Source organism: Ictidomys tridecemlineatus, chromosome 12, assembly GCF_052094955.1.
Source record: "Ictidomys tridecemlineatus isolate mIctTri1 chromosome 12, mIctTri1.hap1, whole genome shotgun sequence".
NCBI lineage: Eukaryota > Metazoa > Chordata > Mammalia > Rodentia > Sciuridae > Ictidomys > Ictidomys tridecemlineatus.
The window spans coordinates 38,147,939-38,166,193 of NC_135488.1; the positions used below are offsets into that span (position 1 = coordinate 38,147,939).

General features: G+C 33.2%; 1 protein-coding gene across 8 annotated transcripts in view; it reads right to left on the bottom strand.

Annotated features, from left to right (window-relative positions):
• The window catches only part of Tsga10 (testis specific 10), a 291,349-nt gene that overhangs the window by 210,414 nt on the left and 62,680 nt on the right, over positions 1-18,255 (bottom strand). For 7 of the 8 annotated variants that reach the window (XM_078028531.1, XM_078028528.1, XM_078028529.1 and 4 more), the window contains 5 exons: positions 16,833-16,987; positions 12,413-12,468; positions 11,393-11,561; positions 8,731-8,841; positions 5,665-5,850 (listed from right to left, as the gene is read on the bottom strand). In XM_078028531.1, coding sequence (XP_077884657.1) covers positions 5,665-5,850; positions 8,731-8,841; positions 11,393-11,561; positions 12,413-12,468; positions 16,833-16,987 — 677 coding nt within the window. The remainder of the gene's footprint in view (positions 1-5,664; positions 5,851-8,730; positions 8,842-11,392; positions 11,562-12,412; positions 12,469-16,832; positions 16,988-18,255) is intronic. The other variant, XM_078028533.1, reaches the window with a different exon arrangement.

Here is an 18,255-nt window from a genome sequence, read left to right on the forward strand (position 1 = left end):
TATTCCCTGAAGACCTTAAAAGAGCACACTACAGGGATACTGCCACATAGATGTTCATAGCAGCACAATTCACAATTGCTAGACTGTGGAATCAACCCAGATGCCCTTCAATAGATGAATGGATTAAAAAATGTGGCATTTATACATCATGGAGTATTACGCAGCACTAAAAAATGACAAAATCATGGAATTTGCAGGGAAATGGATGGCACTAGAGCAGATTATGCTTAGTGAAGCTAGCCAATCCCTAAAAAACAAATACCAAATGTCTTCTTTGATATAATGAGAGCAACTAAGAACAGAGCAGGGAGGAAGAGCAGGAAGAAAAGATTAACATTAAACAGAGACATGAGGTGGGAGGGAAAGGGAGAAAAAAGGGAAATTGCATGGAAATGGAGGGAGACCCTCATTGTTATACAAAATTACATATAAGAGGTTGTGAGGGGAATGGGATAATAAACAAGGAGGGAAATGAATTACAGTAGATGGGGTAGAGAGAGAAGATGGGAGGGGAGGGGAGGGGGGATAGTAGAGGATAGGAAAGGTAGCAGAATACAACAGTCACTAATATGGCAGTATGTAAAAATGTGGATGTGTAACTGATGCGATTCTGCAATCTGTATTTGGGGTAAAAATGGGAGTTCATAACCCACTTGATTCTAATATATGAAATATGATATGTCAAGAGCTTTGTAATATTTTGAACAAACAATAAAAAAGAATGTAAATTAGCAACCAAAAAAAACCATGAATATCAGAAAGCCCTTTATGTATATCTATAATGAATTAGAAGATACTTCATAGAAGATGACAGATTAGTGACCAATAAGCATGTGAAAAGCTGCTCACCATCACTAGTAATGATGAAAGTGCAGGCTAAAATGACAAATGTAATAATGCCATACACCTATTAGCAAGTCTTGGAGAAGATGCAGAGTGACTGGCACTACCACCCAGAGCAATCGGGAGTGGCACAAGCACTTTAGGAAACCACCAGTCAGTTTCTTAAAAAGTCAAGCAGACTTACAGTAAATTGGAGGGTGGTGGTGACGGGTTTTCCTAGCTTTTTATCCATGATAAATAAAAACTTATGTGCACACAAAGACTTGAAACAACATTTGCAAAAATTTTATTCATAATGGTCAAAAACTAAAAGCAATTTGTTACGGACTAAATTGTGTCCTGCCCTGCTCCCATGTTTGTATGTTGATGTCCTAACTACTAATATGACTGAATTTGAAGGTAAGACTTTTAGAGATGTCATTACACTTAAATGGCCAGGGATAGGGATATAGCTCAGTGGTACAGCACCTGCCTAGCATGAGTAAGATGAATGGATAAAAAAAATGTGGTATATGTACACAAGGGAATATTACTCAGCATTAAAGAAGAATAAAATTATGGCATTTGCTAATAAATGGATGGAACTGGAGACTATCATGCTAAGTGAAATAAGCCAATCCCAAAAAACCAAAGGCCAAAATGTTCTCTCTGATATGCGGATGCTAACCCATAACAAGAAAGGGTAGGGAGGGGAAGTATAGAAGTTCATTGGACTAGACAAAGGGGAATGAAGGGAAGGGAGGAGAGATGGAAATAAGAAAGATAGTGGAATGAACTGGACATAACTTTCCTATGCTCATATATGAATACTTGACCAGCATAACTCCATATCATGTACAACCACAGGAATGGGATCCAAATTGGAATGGGTTGCATTCCACATAGGTATAATATGTCAAAATACACTTGTCATGTATATCTAAAAGAAACAAATTTTTTAAAAAAGGAAAAAAATGATTAGGCATATACCCAATGGAAATTCCTACCTATGTTCACCATATGAAAGAATATTTTCAACAACATTTTGTGCAAACTGGAAACAATTCAAATACGTTCAAACAATTCAAATAATTAAAGAATAAATTAAAAAAAAGAAAAGGATGAACTAGCTGGGCATGGTAGTGGACACCTGAAATTCCAGCTATGTGGGAGGCTGAGGCAAGAGGATCCCAAGTTCAAGGCCAGCCTGGGCAATTTAGCAAGACCACATCTCAAAACAAAAACACAAAAAAAGGAATGAACTAACATACAACAATATGAATAAAGTTCAAAAACATGCTGAATGAAAGACGCCAAAACACAAATAAATGTATACTACCTGATTCTGTTTATGAAAAATTCTAGAAAATCGGCAGATCTAATCTATTGTGATAGAAAGCAAATCAGCAGTTGCTTGGAGATTTGGATGGATGACTGCAAAGAGGTTTGAGAAATGTTAGGGAGATGATGAAAATGTTCCATATCTTCTGTAATGGTAATTATAGAAGTATAAAATTTGTCAAAACTCATTAAATTGTATACTGAGTGTTTGTACTTTATGTAAACTATACTTCAATAGCTGATTTAAAAATTAAATTTACCAACAGTTCATTACAAAGTAAACATATGAGATAGCGAGATGTTGCACTGCTATATGAAAGCACACTTTGAAACAAAAGTGTTCTTTGAGCAAGTTATTATACAATGATAAAATATTTTCAGCAGAAGAATATAGAAATAATGAACTGATATGAAACTAATAGCAGTCTCAAAAATAAAGCAAAAATGAGAAAATCATTCAGAGGAAAATAAACAAATTCACAATTACAGAGGAAGATCTTAACATATCTCTTCCAGAAATTTGAAGATGGGTTGGAGATATAGTTCAGCAGCAGAGCACTTGTGTAGCACAAACCAGGCCCTGGGGGTTTGATCCGCAGCATGTACGTATACATGTACTCTCTCTCTCTCTCTCTCTCTCTCTCTCTCTCTCTCTCTCTCTCACACACACACACACACACACACAGATACATACACAAACCAGAAGTCAGAAGATAAAAATGCAAATTTAATAAATATAAGACTTACACTACTAAGCTTAATCTAATATATAAGTATATGTGTACACACACACACACACACACACACACACATATTATACATAACACATAACAATAAGTGAGCACACAAGCTTCAAGCTCACACAGAATATTATCAAATACTAAGTGTATACCCTGCTACCAGCAAGTCTTAACAGGTACAAAAGAACTGGCATCACATACGCAATTTTATCCAATCACGATGTTAAAAATATTAGACAATAAAATATAAGATGCAACAAATAATATTAGATGCAAAAAAAGAAAAAAAAATAACCCCTAGTCTCCTGTACATTGGAAATTTAAAAAAAAAACTTTAGGGGCTGGGGTTGTGGCTCATCGGTAGAGTGCTTGCCTAGCACGTGTGAGGCCTTGGGTTTGATCCTCAGCACCACATAAAAATAAATAAATAAATAAATAAAGGTATTCTGTACAACTAAAAAAATAAATATTAAAAAAAACTTTAGCAATAGCAAAGTCATAAAGGAAGCAGGCTATATTTAAAACAATGGCAATGAAAGCATGACCTCAACACTTGTGGGCTATAGCCAAAGAAAAAGGGAAAAATACAGTCTTAGAAAGATACAAAATCATGGAATGTGATACAATTATTTTAAAATTCATCTGAAACAGTTTAATAAGGGCCAAGTAAGGTCAAAATAATTTAGGGGAATATTAATCATCCCAGATATCAAGATTAACATAAACCAGGCATAGTGGCACACAGCTTAATCCCAGCAACTCAGGAGGCTGAGGAAGGAGGATCACAAATTCAAGGCCAGCCTCAGCAATTTAACAAGACTCTGACAAAATAAAAAATAAAAGGACTGGGATATAACTCAGTAGTAAAGTGCCCCTGGGTTCAATCCCGAGAACCACAAAAAAAAAAAAAAAAAAAAAGACAGGATGGCTAAGTAGACAACTGGAGTTGAATGTTATTTTTCTGACAAAGTACACTTATATTTCACTGAAGAAAGGATGATGGATATTAATCCACAAAAAAAGATTTCGCTATTTCAAACACAAAATCAATCTTAAGTCATTAAAGACATATTGGTGAAGAGCAAAATTCTACATAAAACTTTCAGAAGAACCAAAATAAAAGTATTTTTTAGTTGATCTATAATCTTTGTACTTATTTATGGGGTATAGTACTAGAACTTGATATGTGTATGCAATGTGTAATGATCAAACTGAGGTGAAAATTAGCATTTCCACCTCCTCGGATATTGTAATTTTTCTAATTATTCAGAATGTATAATGTATCATTGATTACTAGAGTTACCCTACTAGGCTAAGGAATATCGGAACTACCTCCCTTTCCCTAACTGTACTTTGGCGACAATTTTCCACCCACCCATTGTCCTCCCTTCCCCCACTCTTTCTATCCTCTAGAAAAGAATATTTAAATAAAAATATAGGGAATTATCCTTCTGGCCTTGGGATAGTAAAGAATTTCTTAAGGAAGAGATAAAAGCATAAGCCACATAGGACAAGATTAATAATAATTTTGAGTGCATCTGAGTTTAACATGGATTTATATTGCAAGAAAAGGAAAAAGACAAGCCATTGATAAGAATAAGGTAATAATCATACTTTAAAAGTATTATTATTAAGAATATATAGAGAATTTCTATAAATTAATATGAAAAAGATAAATAACTCAAAAGAAAAATGGGCAAAATTTAAAAAGAATCCAAGAGAAAATTCATCCAAGAAACATGAAAAGACCTTCAATTTTACCTGTAATCAAGGAAACACAAAAGTATGAAAAAACTTTAAATCTGACAATATCAAGTACTGATTAGCATTTGAGCAAATAATAACCCACCATTTTTGATGGGAAAGCAAAACCTTAGGAATTTTCAAATAACAGAGTTGAAATCACAATTATCTTGGATCTAGTTATTCACATGAGCCTAGAGAGACATACAGCTGAGAGAAATGTAAAAGGTGGTTTACTGCAAAGTATCTTATTAGAGAAAAAATTAAATTTCCTTCAACATGGGAATGATTTAAACAGTAAAATATTAAAAACACTACATGTACCAAAACAGATAAACTTCAAAATTAAAATGTTAATCAAAAAAGGAAAGTTGATCAAAAAAGGCAAGATGGGGTTGCTGGGATTGTGGCTCATGCTAGGTAGTGTGCTTGCCTAGCATGCATGACTCACTGGGTTCGATTCTCAGCACCATGCACCATATACAAATAAATAAAAATAAAGGTCCATCAACAACTAAAAATATATTTTTTAAAAAGGAAAAATGGTTATATATAGTATGATAATATTTGAAAAAAATTTAACAACACAAACAACATCATTGGTAAGCAACACATCAACACAAAAGATATACACACCAACAATCAAGGAAGGAGGAAGGAAAAGAGTGAGAACTGGTATCTGTAATGTGCATTTTTAAGCAAGAGATTATGAAGCAAAGGCAAATATTAGCATTCTTACATCTGGAGGGTAGGGATGTTTTTTGTCTGTTTCATGACCTTTTTTTGTACATTTTTTATGTTTGAAATATTTCTCAATTAAAAAAAGCTAAAGATAATTGTTGTAAGGTAGATAATAGAGGAGAATCAGAATAAGTGTAAGGCAAATGGTCAGCAGGCCACAATTCACAGTATTTAAACAATTTAACTTCTTGTTAACACATTTAATTTGTGGAAAGTAAAACAAAACTCCTTTAAATATTATGCAGAATGTATTATAAGTATATTTTCCCAAACTTACTTGCTCAACTTCTCTGTTGAGAGCATCTACTTTTTCTTTTAATCTGTTACTCTCTGCTTCTGCAGTGATAAGTTCCAATTTGAGGGTATTGTTATCTGCCTCAGCTTGCCGGGCTTTATTTTCCCAGTTTTCAGCATCTTCATTGGCTTTTCGGAGTTGATCCATTATTTGCCGGTTTTCAGATTCCTGAAAAACAAATCTTAGGTATTACTTTAAAGCTCAACATATGATACATATTAAACATTATTTTCCAGGTCACTAGGAATCCACTTGCTACAAAGGAGCATTTCTAACATAACCTTGAGAAAAAACCTACCTGTACTCTTAGCTTAGAAAACTGGTCATCCAGTAGTTAACAAAAGGAAGTGTGATGAGGATCTGTACTGGCTCAGTTATTCCACTAGTAAATTTAAGTAAAGCTACTTACCTTATCTTCAGGACCTGAGAAAGGGCTCTTATATTTCCTTTTGTTCAAATGAAATTCTCATGGTCTCCTTTTCCATACACATGTTTACTGACCACTTGCTGGTCAGGTTTCTAAGCTTCTTGATTTTTATTTCTGTGTATTCCTTCTTCATAACGACTTTACTGGGTTGTACACAGCTTCTGAATTCTTATATATCTTAAGTGTGGACTTCTGTAATTCTCTTGGTTTAGAACATTTCCTGTCTGACTCCTGCCTTTCATTCATAACCCCAGTCTTAACTTTCTTGATCATGGACTATAATTCACCTTTCCCTGCTATTCTAGTAATTTGCCCTTAATTGCTCAAAAGTAAAATATCAAAGCTTTGCCAAGGAATGTTATTCATAAATATGCTTCCACATATAAATTGAACATATACTATAGAGCCATTTCTTTTAAAATCTTCAAAATTCTATCATGAGTGGATTAACTGAAGTAGGACCTTTTTCCCAGAGGAAAAAATTCAGCTCCACAAATAATACAATATTCTGAAAAATCATAATTAGGCTATTTTAAAAAACAAATCTTGGGCTGTGGTTGTAGCTCAGCAGTAGAGCTCTCGGTTAGCACTTGCGGGGCCCTGGGTTGGATCCTTAGCACAACATAAAAATAAATAAATAAAATAAAGGTATTGTGTCCAACTACAACTAAAAAAAATAAATCTTTTAAAAAAATACATTCTAAAAAAAATCTTACTATTATAGTTTGGCTAACCCATTCTAAAAAAATAAGTTATAATTCAGTAATTAATAAAAAGTTCCTAGATATCTTTCTCTCCTGTTAATAAATACCATATTTTTCTATTAAAAAAAATCCTGGGCTAAATAAAATAACCAAATTGCAATAAGTAATAGTTTTTAAGTTTTTTTTTCCATCTACACTATCCAATCTTTTATTCAGCAAGTATTCACTGAATATTTATTTTGTATCATACATTGGATGCTGAAATAAGTAGTCATCCTTTCCATAAGGAAACTTTTAGTAAATTCCAAATCAAATCATCATCAAGCAGCTATTTCCCGTTCTCTCACATAAAATACACTGTAATCTCTCCCATCTCTTAAAAACAAATCTCCATTGTCAGCCTTGTCTCTTTATCCTTACTTTATAAGCTTTTCATATCAGATTTATGTTCTCATTATTAAGTTTGCTTGATTGTAAGAAACGTGTTGAAATTCAGTTAATATTGCCATCTTGTGGCCTCACATGAAAGATCTTTGCCAAGTCTGTTAAAATAGTTCTGTACAGCAAACTACTTCATAGGCTTTCAAGATTCAGATATTCTGCTAGGTGTGATGATGCATGCTTGTAATCTCAGCTACTCAGGAGGCTGAGGCAGGAGGATTCAAGTTCAAGAGCAGCCTAGGAAACTTAGTGAGACCCTGCCTCAAAATAAATTTTTTTAATTTTTTATTTATTTTTTTATTTTATTTTTTATTGTTGCTTGATCAAAATAAAAATTAAAAAGAGCTGGCAGTATAGCTCAGTGGTAAAGCACCCCTGGGTTCAATCCCCAGTACCAAAAAGAAAAAAGATTCAGATATTCCAAACGTGTCAGTAGGAACCTGTTGTATGTTTTCCATGATCATACTAAAGATGATAGCTGAGTAAGGAATATGTGCTTTGGAAGAACCTGGTACAATAAAACATACATAAACTGAGTTTACCCACATCAACCTTTTCCCTCTTTAACTTTGTGTGTACTTAATTGTCTAAGTCATTCTCTTAACAATGCCACGTAATTTCATGTAGTTAGATGAGGCTGTGCTGTCGCTACAAAAATATCTAGTATTTCTCAAAGACAGGAACCACTTTTTAATATTAAACTCAGTTTTATGACCAGGTAATATGCGAAAAAGGAGTCTGTACAATGTTTCTTCTGCCTTCCGACCACCCTCACAAAAGCTGTGTGGGGCCTAAGATAAGCAATTTTATAGAAGAAGCAAAACTGCTCTTCGGAACTCTCCATTCCCCCTTTCTAAGGTGCCTTTCCCATCCAGTACCCAAGGCAAGCTCTGGCCATCCACAGGGTTCCTTGCAACATTCTACCTGCCTCAGCTGATATTTTTTGTAGTTGCTGGATTATACTAAAGATAATAGCTGAGTATGGAGTATGTGCTTTGGAAAAACCTGGTACATGTACCTCGTCAAACAGTTGCTAACATGAGAGAAATGCAAAGGGCAGTTAGTTTTCTGTCCTCTGGTCCTAAGAAACAAATGACTCCATCACAAGATGATCCATTCTGTTCTGCTACATAATCAGGTAGAGCCACTTCCATCAGAGGCTTGTAACAGAAACCTCTACTGTTTTCAAATAGAAGTGAGGCCAAGTTAATTCTGGCCTTTTGTCCTTCATCCAGTTAGGAAGATTCTGTTTAGTCTAGAATGTTTTTTACTTAGCAAACTAAAAGGCATATATTCTGTAGCCACCTTTCTGGACATTGGCAACTTTTAAAATCTATAATTAACTCACCATTGTCAAAACTAAAATAAGCTATGTGATAAAGAGTTCATTCACCTGTTCTGATACAACTGATTACTAAGTTCACTCTTGTGAAAACTCTTAAAAATCATGAGCAAAGGAAAAAAATCTATACGTACTTCAGACTTCAATATATTCTTTAGCTTGTTAACCTCCAAATTAGTATCTTGGACCTTCTGTTTTATGTCATTAAGTTCATTATGTGTATCATTCAATTTTTTGGACAGTGCCTATGGAAAAAAGATATCGAGATTTGAATACAACAAATAAAAAATTCCTACATGTAAAAAACATCAAAAATGAAAATTTAAAAGTTTGCAACAAGTAGGTATATAAAAAGTTAATATACTTAATGTGTAAAACTCATATAAAAACCAAAGAAACACAAAAGCCCAGGAGCATATGGGCAAAGGATATAAATAGACAATTCACAAACAGAAAGCAAAAGTAGATAATGTTTAACAAAATTAAACTTTACTAATAATCAAAGATTTTCTAATTTTAAAAGTAGTATTTTGCCTACCTAGTTAGTAAAAGTTTGAAATTTCAATTATGAACCGTACTATTTATTCCAAACATAAATTTGCATATGTAATCATATGAATCACTATATGATGATATCAAGAGACATTTGAGGGCTGGGGATGTGGCTCAGCAGTAGCGTGCTCGCCTGGCATGCGTGCGGCCCGGGTTCGATCCTCAGCACCATATACAAACAGAGATGTTGTGTCCGCCAATAACTAAAAAATAAATATTAAAAAAATTCTCTCTCTCTTAAAAAAAAAGAGACATTTGAAAATGCTCATAAAAAGAAGTCTCATAAGATTTGATTCAATTTGATAAAATCTAATAAAATTTCATATTTATTCACATTTGGTGAATGTTGCTATAAATAGTAGTATATCTGCACAGTGGTATAATAACACAGTAGAATATTATGCATCTATGAGAAATGTCTGGAGTAATTTTAATAATAGAGGAAGATGTTATGTATATTAAGTGAAAAAAATCAGGTTACATCCTGACTTATTAAAAAAATATCAAATGATAAAATGTGTTAAGGTCTCAATTTTCCAAATGTTCTACGATATTGGTTCTTAACCTGCAGTCCATAGACGGATCCCTATTCTACCCAAACAAAGAAAAAAAATGTACTCTGGAACATATGTAAATTATTACCAATTTTCTCCTAATGATAAAAATGCTTATAAAGTTTTAACAAGACAGGGAAATGCTTCTATTACAGTAAGCTAATAATAGCTACGATTTATTGAGTAATATGCTGGACACTATGGTAAGTACTTTCCAGGTATATTCTCGCTTAATATCCATCTTTAAGGATTATGAAATTAGATATAGAAAAGTTAAACTATATGACTGTACAACCTGGCAGCGAGATTCAACCCCAAGTAAGACCTAAAATACTTGGCTCTAGTGCTCCTCAGGTAGGTTTTTTTAAAAAAAAAAAAAAAAAAAAAAAGGATGACACAAAGTGGTGTGGTTTTAAATCCCAGCTACATTTAAAATATATATATATATGTATGTATATGAATAATATAAAAATGTTTAATTTTGAACTAATTTTCACTAAAAGCCAGTAAAAAAATATGTCAAATGTTTATAGTGACTAACCATGGGTAGTAAAGATAGGAGTTTTTAAAAACCTTTTTATAAGAAAAAAAGAATTTTCTAATGAGTTTCTATTTCTTATTAAAAAAATATATAACTAAATTTCTAGTTTCTCATAAATAAAAATTATATCCATCTTTAGCTTTAGCTTACTTGCTCTAGTATACACAGAGTACACAAAGGTAGACCTTATAGATTCACATCTTTTGGGTTGTACTGCTATTTATTCATTTATAAAAATAATCTTTATTTTTCCAAGTTTTAGATTTACAGAAATATTATGAAATATTTTATACAGCCCATATACCTAAACACCCATGTTCTTCTATTATTAGCATTTTACACTAGTACTTTTGTTACAGTTAATGAGCCGATATTGATAATATTAACTGAAGTCGATATTTTATGCAAATTTCCTTCATTTTTACATAATATCCTTTTTTTGTTCTAGGATCTCATTATTCATTAACTTTCAAATAATGTCTCAGATAATTTCTTACAATTGACAAAGTGTTGCATCTTTATTGCTATTTATATAAATTATAACTATTTGGTAGCTAAAGAATACAAGTGCTTCTGAAGCAAACTAAATACACTGACAGTGGTAACAGGGAATTTTGAGGGGGAAAGAAACTTTCCAAATAATGGAAACTTTAATGTTCAAGTTAAAATAATACTAATGGAAATAAGAACTGTGGGTTGAACTGAATTATAAAAGAAAAGACTAATTATAAAAGGAGTTTTCCTAAAGACTTACAGTGCTAAGGAGGACCAAAACATGTGGTATAGTCCATGGTCTCACATTTAAACAGAGTAATATGCAGTGCATTAAATAAATCTTTTTCTTTAAAGTTTCTGATGGCTTTTATTCGCATTTGTTGGTTTACTCAAATATATATTCTTCATTAAGGAAGTACTTTCTAAGGTTTAATACAAATCTATTATATCCCTATTCCTTTTGTTTAATATTTAACACTTCATGTCTGAGAATTTCATTTAAAAATTACATGGCATATTCTGTTTATAAATTTTTTAAAAAGGCTATTTCCAATAGCTGAGCTTTTCTGCAAAATGAAACAAGGGATGTGCCTCAGAAGAAATAAATATATGTGTATTTTTCCTTAGGGGAAAAGATTCTAGGAACAAATATACCTGGTTTTCTTGTTTGGCTTTGTTAAATTGTTCTTGGAGATTGTCACTCTCATGAGCCAAGATATCTCTTTCCCTAGCAATTTGAGCCAGCTCGTCATTCGTTTCATCCAATTGCCGACGCATTCTGGAAATATCTTGTTCACACATAATTAGGGCTTCGGTAGACTGTCTATTCCACAAATCAAACAGCATGTAAGAAGAGACATTTTACTGAAATGGACTGATACATTCTCACAAGACAGATGATGGACAGTTAGCATGAAAACATTTGAAGAGGTTTTAGATGTTTAAATTTACAAGAATACTGCAAAAAAAAGTTCATTAGAGGTTTACTATGTTGTCATCATTTCACTATGGAAAAGGTACTAAATATACATAATAGTTAATGATCTGTTAAATATTTGAAAACTTGTGACACTCAAGAATAGGAAAGCCTTCATTCTTTCTCTGTTATGGCTTAGCCTCCTTGGTGAATTATTTCCTCTGCCCTCTTAAAAATTAATGTTTTTCAGGTCTCAAATCTTAGCATCCTGATTCTTCTCACTCTAGTCCTTCTCTCCAAGAAATCCCATTTAAATTTTCCCAACCACATCTGTACTCCAGAACAAGCCCCCTGTTCACACTGTTCCCTAAACCCTATGGCCCAGTTTCCCATCACCTATTCTTCTTGCTTAAAATTCTTCAATGGTTTCTTATTGCCCAAAGAATAAAATTAAGAATCAATTGTCTTCAACACAGGTCTTTTCCAGTCTGTTCTCCTTCCTTTCACTTCTCCTCTTAGACTTCGAATTACAACAATGCCCACCTACTTGTAATTCAAGAGGCTTTACAATATGACTTGTGGCTTTTTGCTTTCTTTCCTATCTGAATGCCTTTCCCTTTATTTTACTTGGTAAACATCATCCCTTCTTTTACTTCCTCAGGCAGAGTTAGGCCTCTTTCCAACATTTAGGAGTTATCACCTTATGCTTAACATTGTCTTTGTACACTAAGTGTTCACATTTTTGGTGAATGATTTACCTTGATGCCTGTTCCATCTCAGCAATAATATTCTTCATGCCTGAAATGGTCTTTTCCTTGAAAGATAATATAAATATCAAATTAAAATTATCTTAAATTGTTATTTCTATCAAAACTGAAAATTTTCCCTTTTGATTTCTATTTGGTTTTGAATATTTATGTTCTACTCTCTTGTACACTTTAAAGCCTAGTATATCAGTGTGAATAACTTCACTAAGCAAAACAGATTAAGTTCATTGGAGTAAAAGCTACACTTTAGTATATTAATAGGAGCTCATATATCAAGTACTTTTAAGATTTGTGCAATCACCTAACAAGACAAGACATCCATAAACGCCCTGTTTTTAGAGGCAAACCAATGATGTCACATTGGTTTGTTTTATAATGAATGGGGCTGATTGACTTCTTTACATTCTTTGTTATAAAAGCCACAGGCATGAATTATGTATAACTAAATTTAGTTCTTCATAACTTTGACCAAGTACATTGTTTCCATTACTCAGCAATATCATCTAACAAAACTACTACAATGAAATTACTGACAAAAGTACATTTTTAATATGTAGGTGTGAGATCATAAAGGGGCCCAAACCAAAGATATAACAAAATGCACCATTTACATTCTCCCCTTTTCTTAAAGGTGTGGTGAAGGAATAGAATTGTGGAGTCAGTTAAGGCTGAAAAGGGTTATAACATCTTAATGCCTTTAGTACCATTCCCAACTCTCATTGATCCTGAGCTAATCTAACTATAAACAGACACTTACAGCTAATATTAGCCTTAAAGAAAAGTAGGAAAATTATTCTTTCAATAATAATGCCTAGCACGTTGCTTTGTATTTTTAAATCCTTAGCAACCAAGAAAAAAAGATGAGAAAGCAAACCTATATCTCCCAACCACTTCTGTTCTTGTCTCTAAAGAGTAAGTTTCTTGTGTGTGCACTATCTTCTTTTATTCATGTGCCCCTTGCCAGGGTATTTTTAGCTTCAGTTTCCCTTCCTGCCTTCTAATAGAATGGTGAAGAGTCTATATCTGGCAGAAATGAAGTATGGAGTATGGTCAAAATACCCATTAACAAAAACAATTAAATCCCTTTAAGAAGAAAAAACACAAGAGGGAAATAAATCAAACAAAATATTGTTTACATGGCATGGAATATTTATATTTTTTAAAATAAAATTTAATACATTTAAAAATATATACTGAAAATCTAATTGAACTTCTAGCTTTTGAAAGTCATTACTTCATGATCCTCCTTCTTCAGCCTCCTGAGCAGCTGGGATTTGGGGAAAAAATAAAATAAAATCTTAAGTTTGAAATATACTGACAAGCCTAAAAGGGAATTTCCTTTATCACTAAATGTTCACCTTAAAAGTAAGATGATCCAGGAACACTATAAAGTATTCAGGACAACAGAATTACTGAATAGAATTTTAAAAATGCATCCTCTTACTCTGTGGTTTTCTCTTAGTGATTTTAATACCCTAATACCACCATTCCTCAAAACTACCAACATTAGCAATCTACTATTCCTTGAACAACCTCAATGTATTCCTTGAACATCCAACCAGGAAGAAAGATTCTTATTAACTGTTAAAATTATGTCTGGACAGAATGCCATAAGTATAATTAGAAAAAAGAAAAACTAAAACTTCATATAAATATTCTGGCTTTTATTACTCAAAAATCTGAGGTTGTTATTGAGTTCTCTAACATTAGTTGGTAGTAAGTACTAGAAAATCTCTTAAAACTATGATTACCCAAAATTTTTCACTGTATTCACTATAAGGTAGAATTTTCCAAATTAACTTATTTCTGTAATTTCCATATAAGACTATAGAACAGTTCTATTTCACTAGAACAGTCCTATTTCACTGAATGACATTTATTAGTTCAGTTCTGAAATGTCATTATATGGAACATTCTCATTTAACTCTCTAACACTGTCTTTAAAAATTATTTTCCATTTAGAGGATGAATATGCTTACTTTTATAAAATTTTATATAAAGTTCTTAATTTTGAAATGGACTTGCCACTCAGAATTCCTTGTGAAGTAAAGATAACATCAGTACAGTCAGAAAAATAAAAGATTAGATATGACTTAGAGAAATAAGATTCTGAAAAATGTTAGTTTCTGAACGTTAGTGTTTTAAAAAGTCATGTTTAACTATTCAAAAAAAATGTTTTGAATATAAGGAGAAGCAAAATTCCACTTAAAATCATAAAAATTCAAAAATAATGATCAAGACTTCCCATCAAATAAACCTGTATTTACTAGCTCATGTCTTTTGAAGACTTCATTTACACTCATGATCCCCAATCTATTAACATCAATTTTCTCTCCAAGCCTAAAAATCCAAGAGCCTATGCATATTTCATCTACATTTCTCAAAGACAATTTAAACTCAGCATGTGAATAATCTTCCTCACCTACATCTGCCCTGTTTTCTGTGTTTTTCCTACTTAATTCATAGGAACTATTCATGGCAGAAACCACATCTTATTAATTTTACTTCCTCAATAGATCTAATTCTCACTGATACTGCAACTATCCTCATACAGGTCTCACCCCTGTTCTTTTAACTAGTGTCCCTGTCACTACTCTCATTTTCTCATAATATATCTTTTTATGGATTTATATTGCCAGAATAATGCTCTAAAATAAAGATGCAAGCTGGCATGGTGGCACATGCCTATAATCCCAGAGACTCAGGAGGCAGAGGCAGGAGGGTTGAAATTTTGAGGCCAGTCTCAGCAACTTAGTGAGGTCCTGTCTGAATATTTAAAAAATAAAAAGGTTAGGGATGCCGCTTAGTGGTAGAGTGCCCCTGGGTTCAATAACCAGTACTGGAAGCAACAACAATATTAAAGAATGAAAGTCTAACATTTCATATACATTATAATGACCTGCTCAGCATCACATGTATTTTTGAGATTTGTTGTTTTTCTATTCTATCTCATCTTTTGCCCTTCCATATCCATCCATACCTATCTCTGACCATATCAGGAAGTCTCATGTCACTCTCTCTTGAAAGCCACTGAGCTTTGAAGTAAGCTACTCTACCTGTCTGTATCACTATCCTAGTCCCCTAAATATTTTTCTGGCTAATTTCTAGTTATTTTTCAGGGAAGCCCAGGCACTGTTACTTCCTGGAAGACTTCCTAGATATTCCTCCTCCCCTAACCCAATTCTCAGGCTGTCTAAGATGTATTTCTGTCAAACTCCAATAAAACATTTTTCTTGTGTCATTATGGCATTTAACAAAGTCAATCATAATAATATATTTATCTCTCTGTGTATTAGGCTCCACTATAGGCTCATTAACCCTCAGTTTTAACATAATATCAGGTACATGTCAATAAATGTTTGAAGAATGGGTAGAGGGATGGATGAATTTTCATGAATCCATTTCCTTGGAATGTGGGAAGACCTTATTCTACTGATGCTGTTATTGCTTAAGACATGTGGAAAACAGATTAGGAACTGGCTTCACAATTTATGAGCTAAAACCAATAGCTGCCTTCAAGCATGACCTTTTTTGTTTAACAACAAGAGCAAAATATATGCAATATTCACCATTAAAAGAGAATAAAATCATGGCACTTGCAGGTAAATGGATGGAGTTGGAGAATATAATGCTAAGTTAGCCAATCCCAAAAAACCAAATACTGAATGTTTTCTCTGATTTAAGGCTGCTGATTCATAATGTGATTGGTGGGGTGGGGGCATGGGAGGTTAGATGAACTCTAGATAGGACAAAGGGGAGAGGGGAAGGGAAGGAACACGGGGTTAGGAAAGACGGTGGAATGAGATGGACATCGTTACCCTAAGCACATGTATGAAGACATGAATGTCATGACTCTACTTTTTATACAACCAGAGATATGAAAAATTGTGCTCTATATGAGTAATATGAATTGTAATGCATTCTGCTTTCATATATAACAAATTAAAATAAAATTTAAAAAAACATATGGGATGAATTATCATCCAGCTTTATGCACCAGCACCATATGATCTATTCTCAAAGGCTGAGGATGATATAAAAAGGTACTCCTAGTTCATACCACAAGGGCAGTTTAATGGAGCAAACATACTGCCTCCTAGACTACCTGAAAATGGTTTTAAGAAGAAATCAGATTCACTACCTTATTTTGATATTTGAGTTAGTTATTGTCAGTGAACAATAGTCACTAATTCATAATAGAAAAATCAATTTAAAATGTTACCTAGTAAATTTGCTCATGTATTTCCTAAGACTATCTTAAAATATTTCAAAGTCAGATTTTAAATTTTAGCTCTCTAGAAAAAAACTTGGAGGAAAATCCTATTACTTTATTCAGATTTAAGCAAACTACAGTTTAATATTTAAATATTTCATTTAAACATTCCTTGTCCACCCAGTTCTCAGAACATACTTTCATGGCCAAACTCTCTCCAAGGGATGCAATATTCTCAGATTTTTTATCCAAACATGCTTGCAGGCATTCCTTTTCTTTAGCCAGATCATTGAGGGTTGCACCAAGAATGCTGATTTCTTCTCGCTGTGCAATACTCTGCCTTGTAAAATTATCTAAATATGTAATCATAAAGGTGTTGGTTTAATCAAGACAAATCTTTTTCCAGTTCAAACAGATTGAAATACTTTTCAAAGTTCCTCTATATTGTATTCCATGATTAAGAGTACAATATTCCAAATTAAAATGTTTCTTTTTATTAGTGATTATAAAATACAATCCATCAAGAAATTCTAAATGGCTCATAAACATAAAAACATAATACCTTTGAATTAGAATAGTGAAGGAAAGCTGGGTGGTGGGAAAGAAGAGGGTGGATGAATGCAATAGGTGTAATATCAAAATAACCTGTAGTTTCTGCCACCCTTAATGTCACCTCCTTTCCCTCCACAGACTAGAATGACTGTTGCATATAAAATTGGTAGGTAATAAGTATTAATAAACTATTCAACTAAGTCATTATTAGAGTCAAATATCTTGCAATATTCTTATTTTTTATGATTTTTCTAATATTCCAAGGGAACATATCATCCAAGAAAGTATAATTCTATTTGTGAGAACTGGCGGGGCAATGGCAATGTTGACTGGCTGAAGGATTGCTATAGAACAAAGACTTTGAAACTGGTTTTTCAACCAGTACCATCAGCATCATCTGTGAAGTGAAAACTCTCACGTCCCCACCCAAGACCTACTGAATCAGAAATCCTGGGAGTAGGCACAGCAAATTATGTTTTAACAAGCATACTTCTCCCATGTCCCACAGTGAATCTAATGCACAATAAAAGGGCTGAGAACCACTGGTCTAGAGAAGAGGTCTTAGGGTTTCAGAATTGCCTAGGGAAACTGGTTAAGATACAAGAGTTCTGGTCCTTACTACTTTAGGGAGTCTGGCTCTAGTGATCTTTATCTACTGGGTGATTGGGATATACACCAAAATTTGAAAACCACAGGTCTAGAGCTCTACAAGAAGATTTCTGCTAGACCAGACCTCTAGATACTGCCCGTCAAGTTAAACCCTACCAAGGTTCATTTGGGTTCAGTGTCAAGGGAGGTACTGTCATATGTCACATAGTATTTGAAAATGCATCATGTCTTTTTTTGCAGGCAGTGCTTCCTTTAGGGCAACCCACATGTTTTGGGTGTTCCGATATCTGAGTTCATTACCACTTCCAATCTATCAATCAATTTCTTAAAAAGCTCTTATATCTGTTAGCTTAAAAAAAAAATCCTCAACTTCACATCCACACAATCTACCACCTTATTTTTCTGCTATCTTTCAATAGTCAAACTTCTTGAGAGACTTTTCTAATCTTTTCCATCTGTA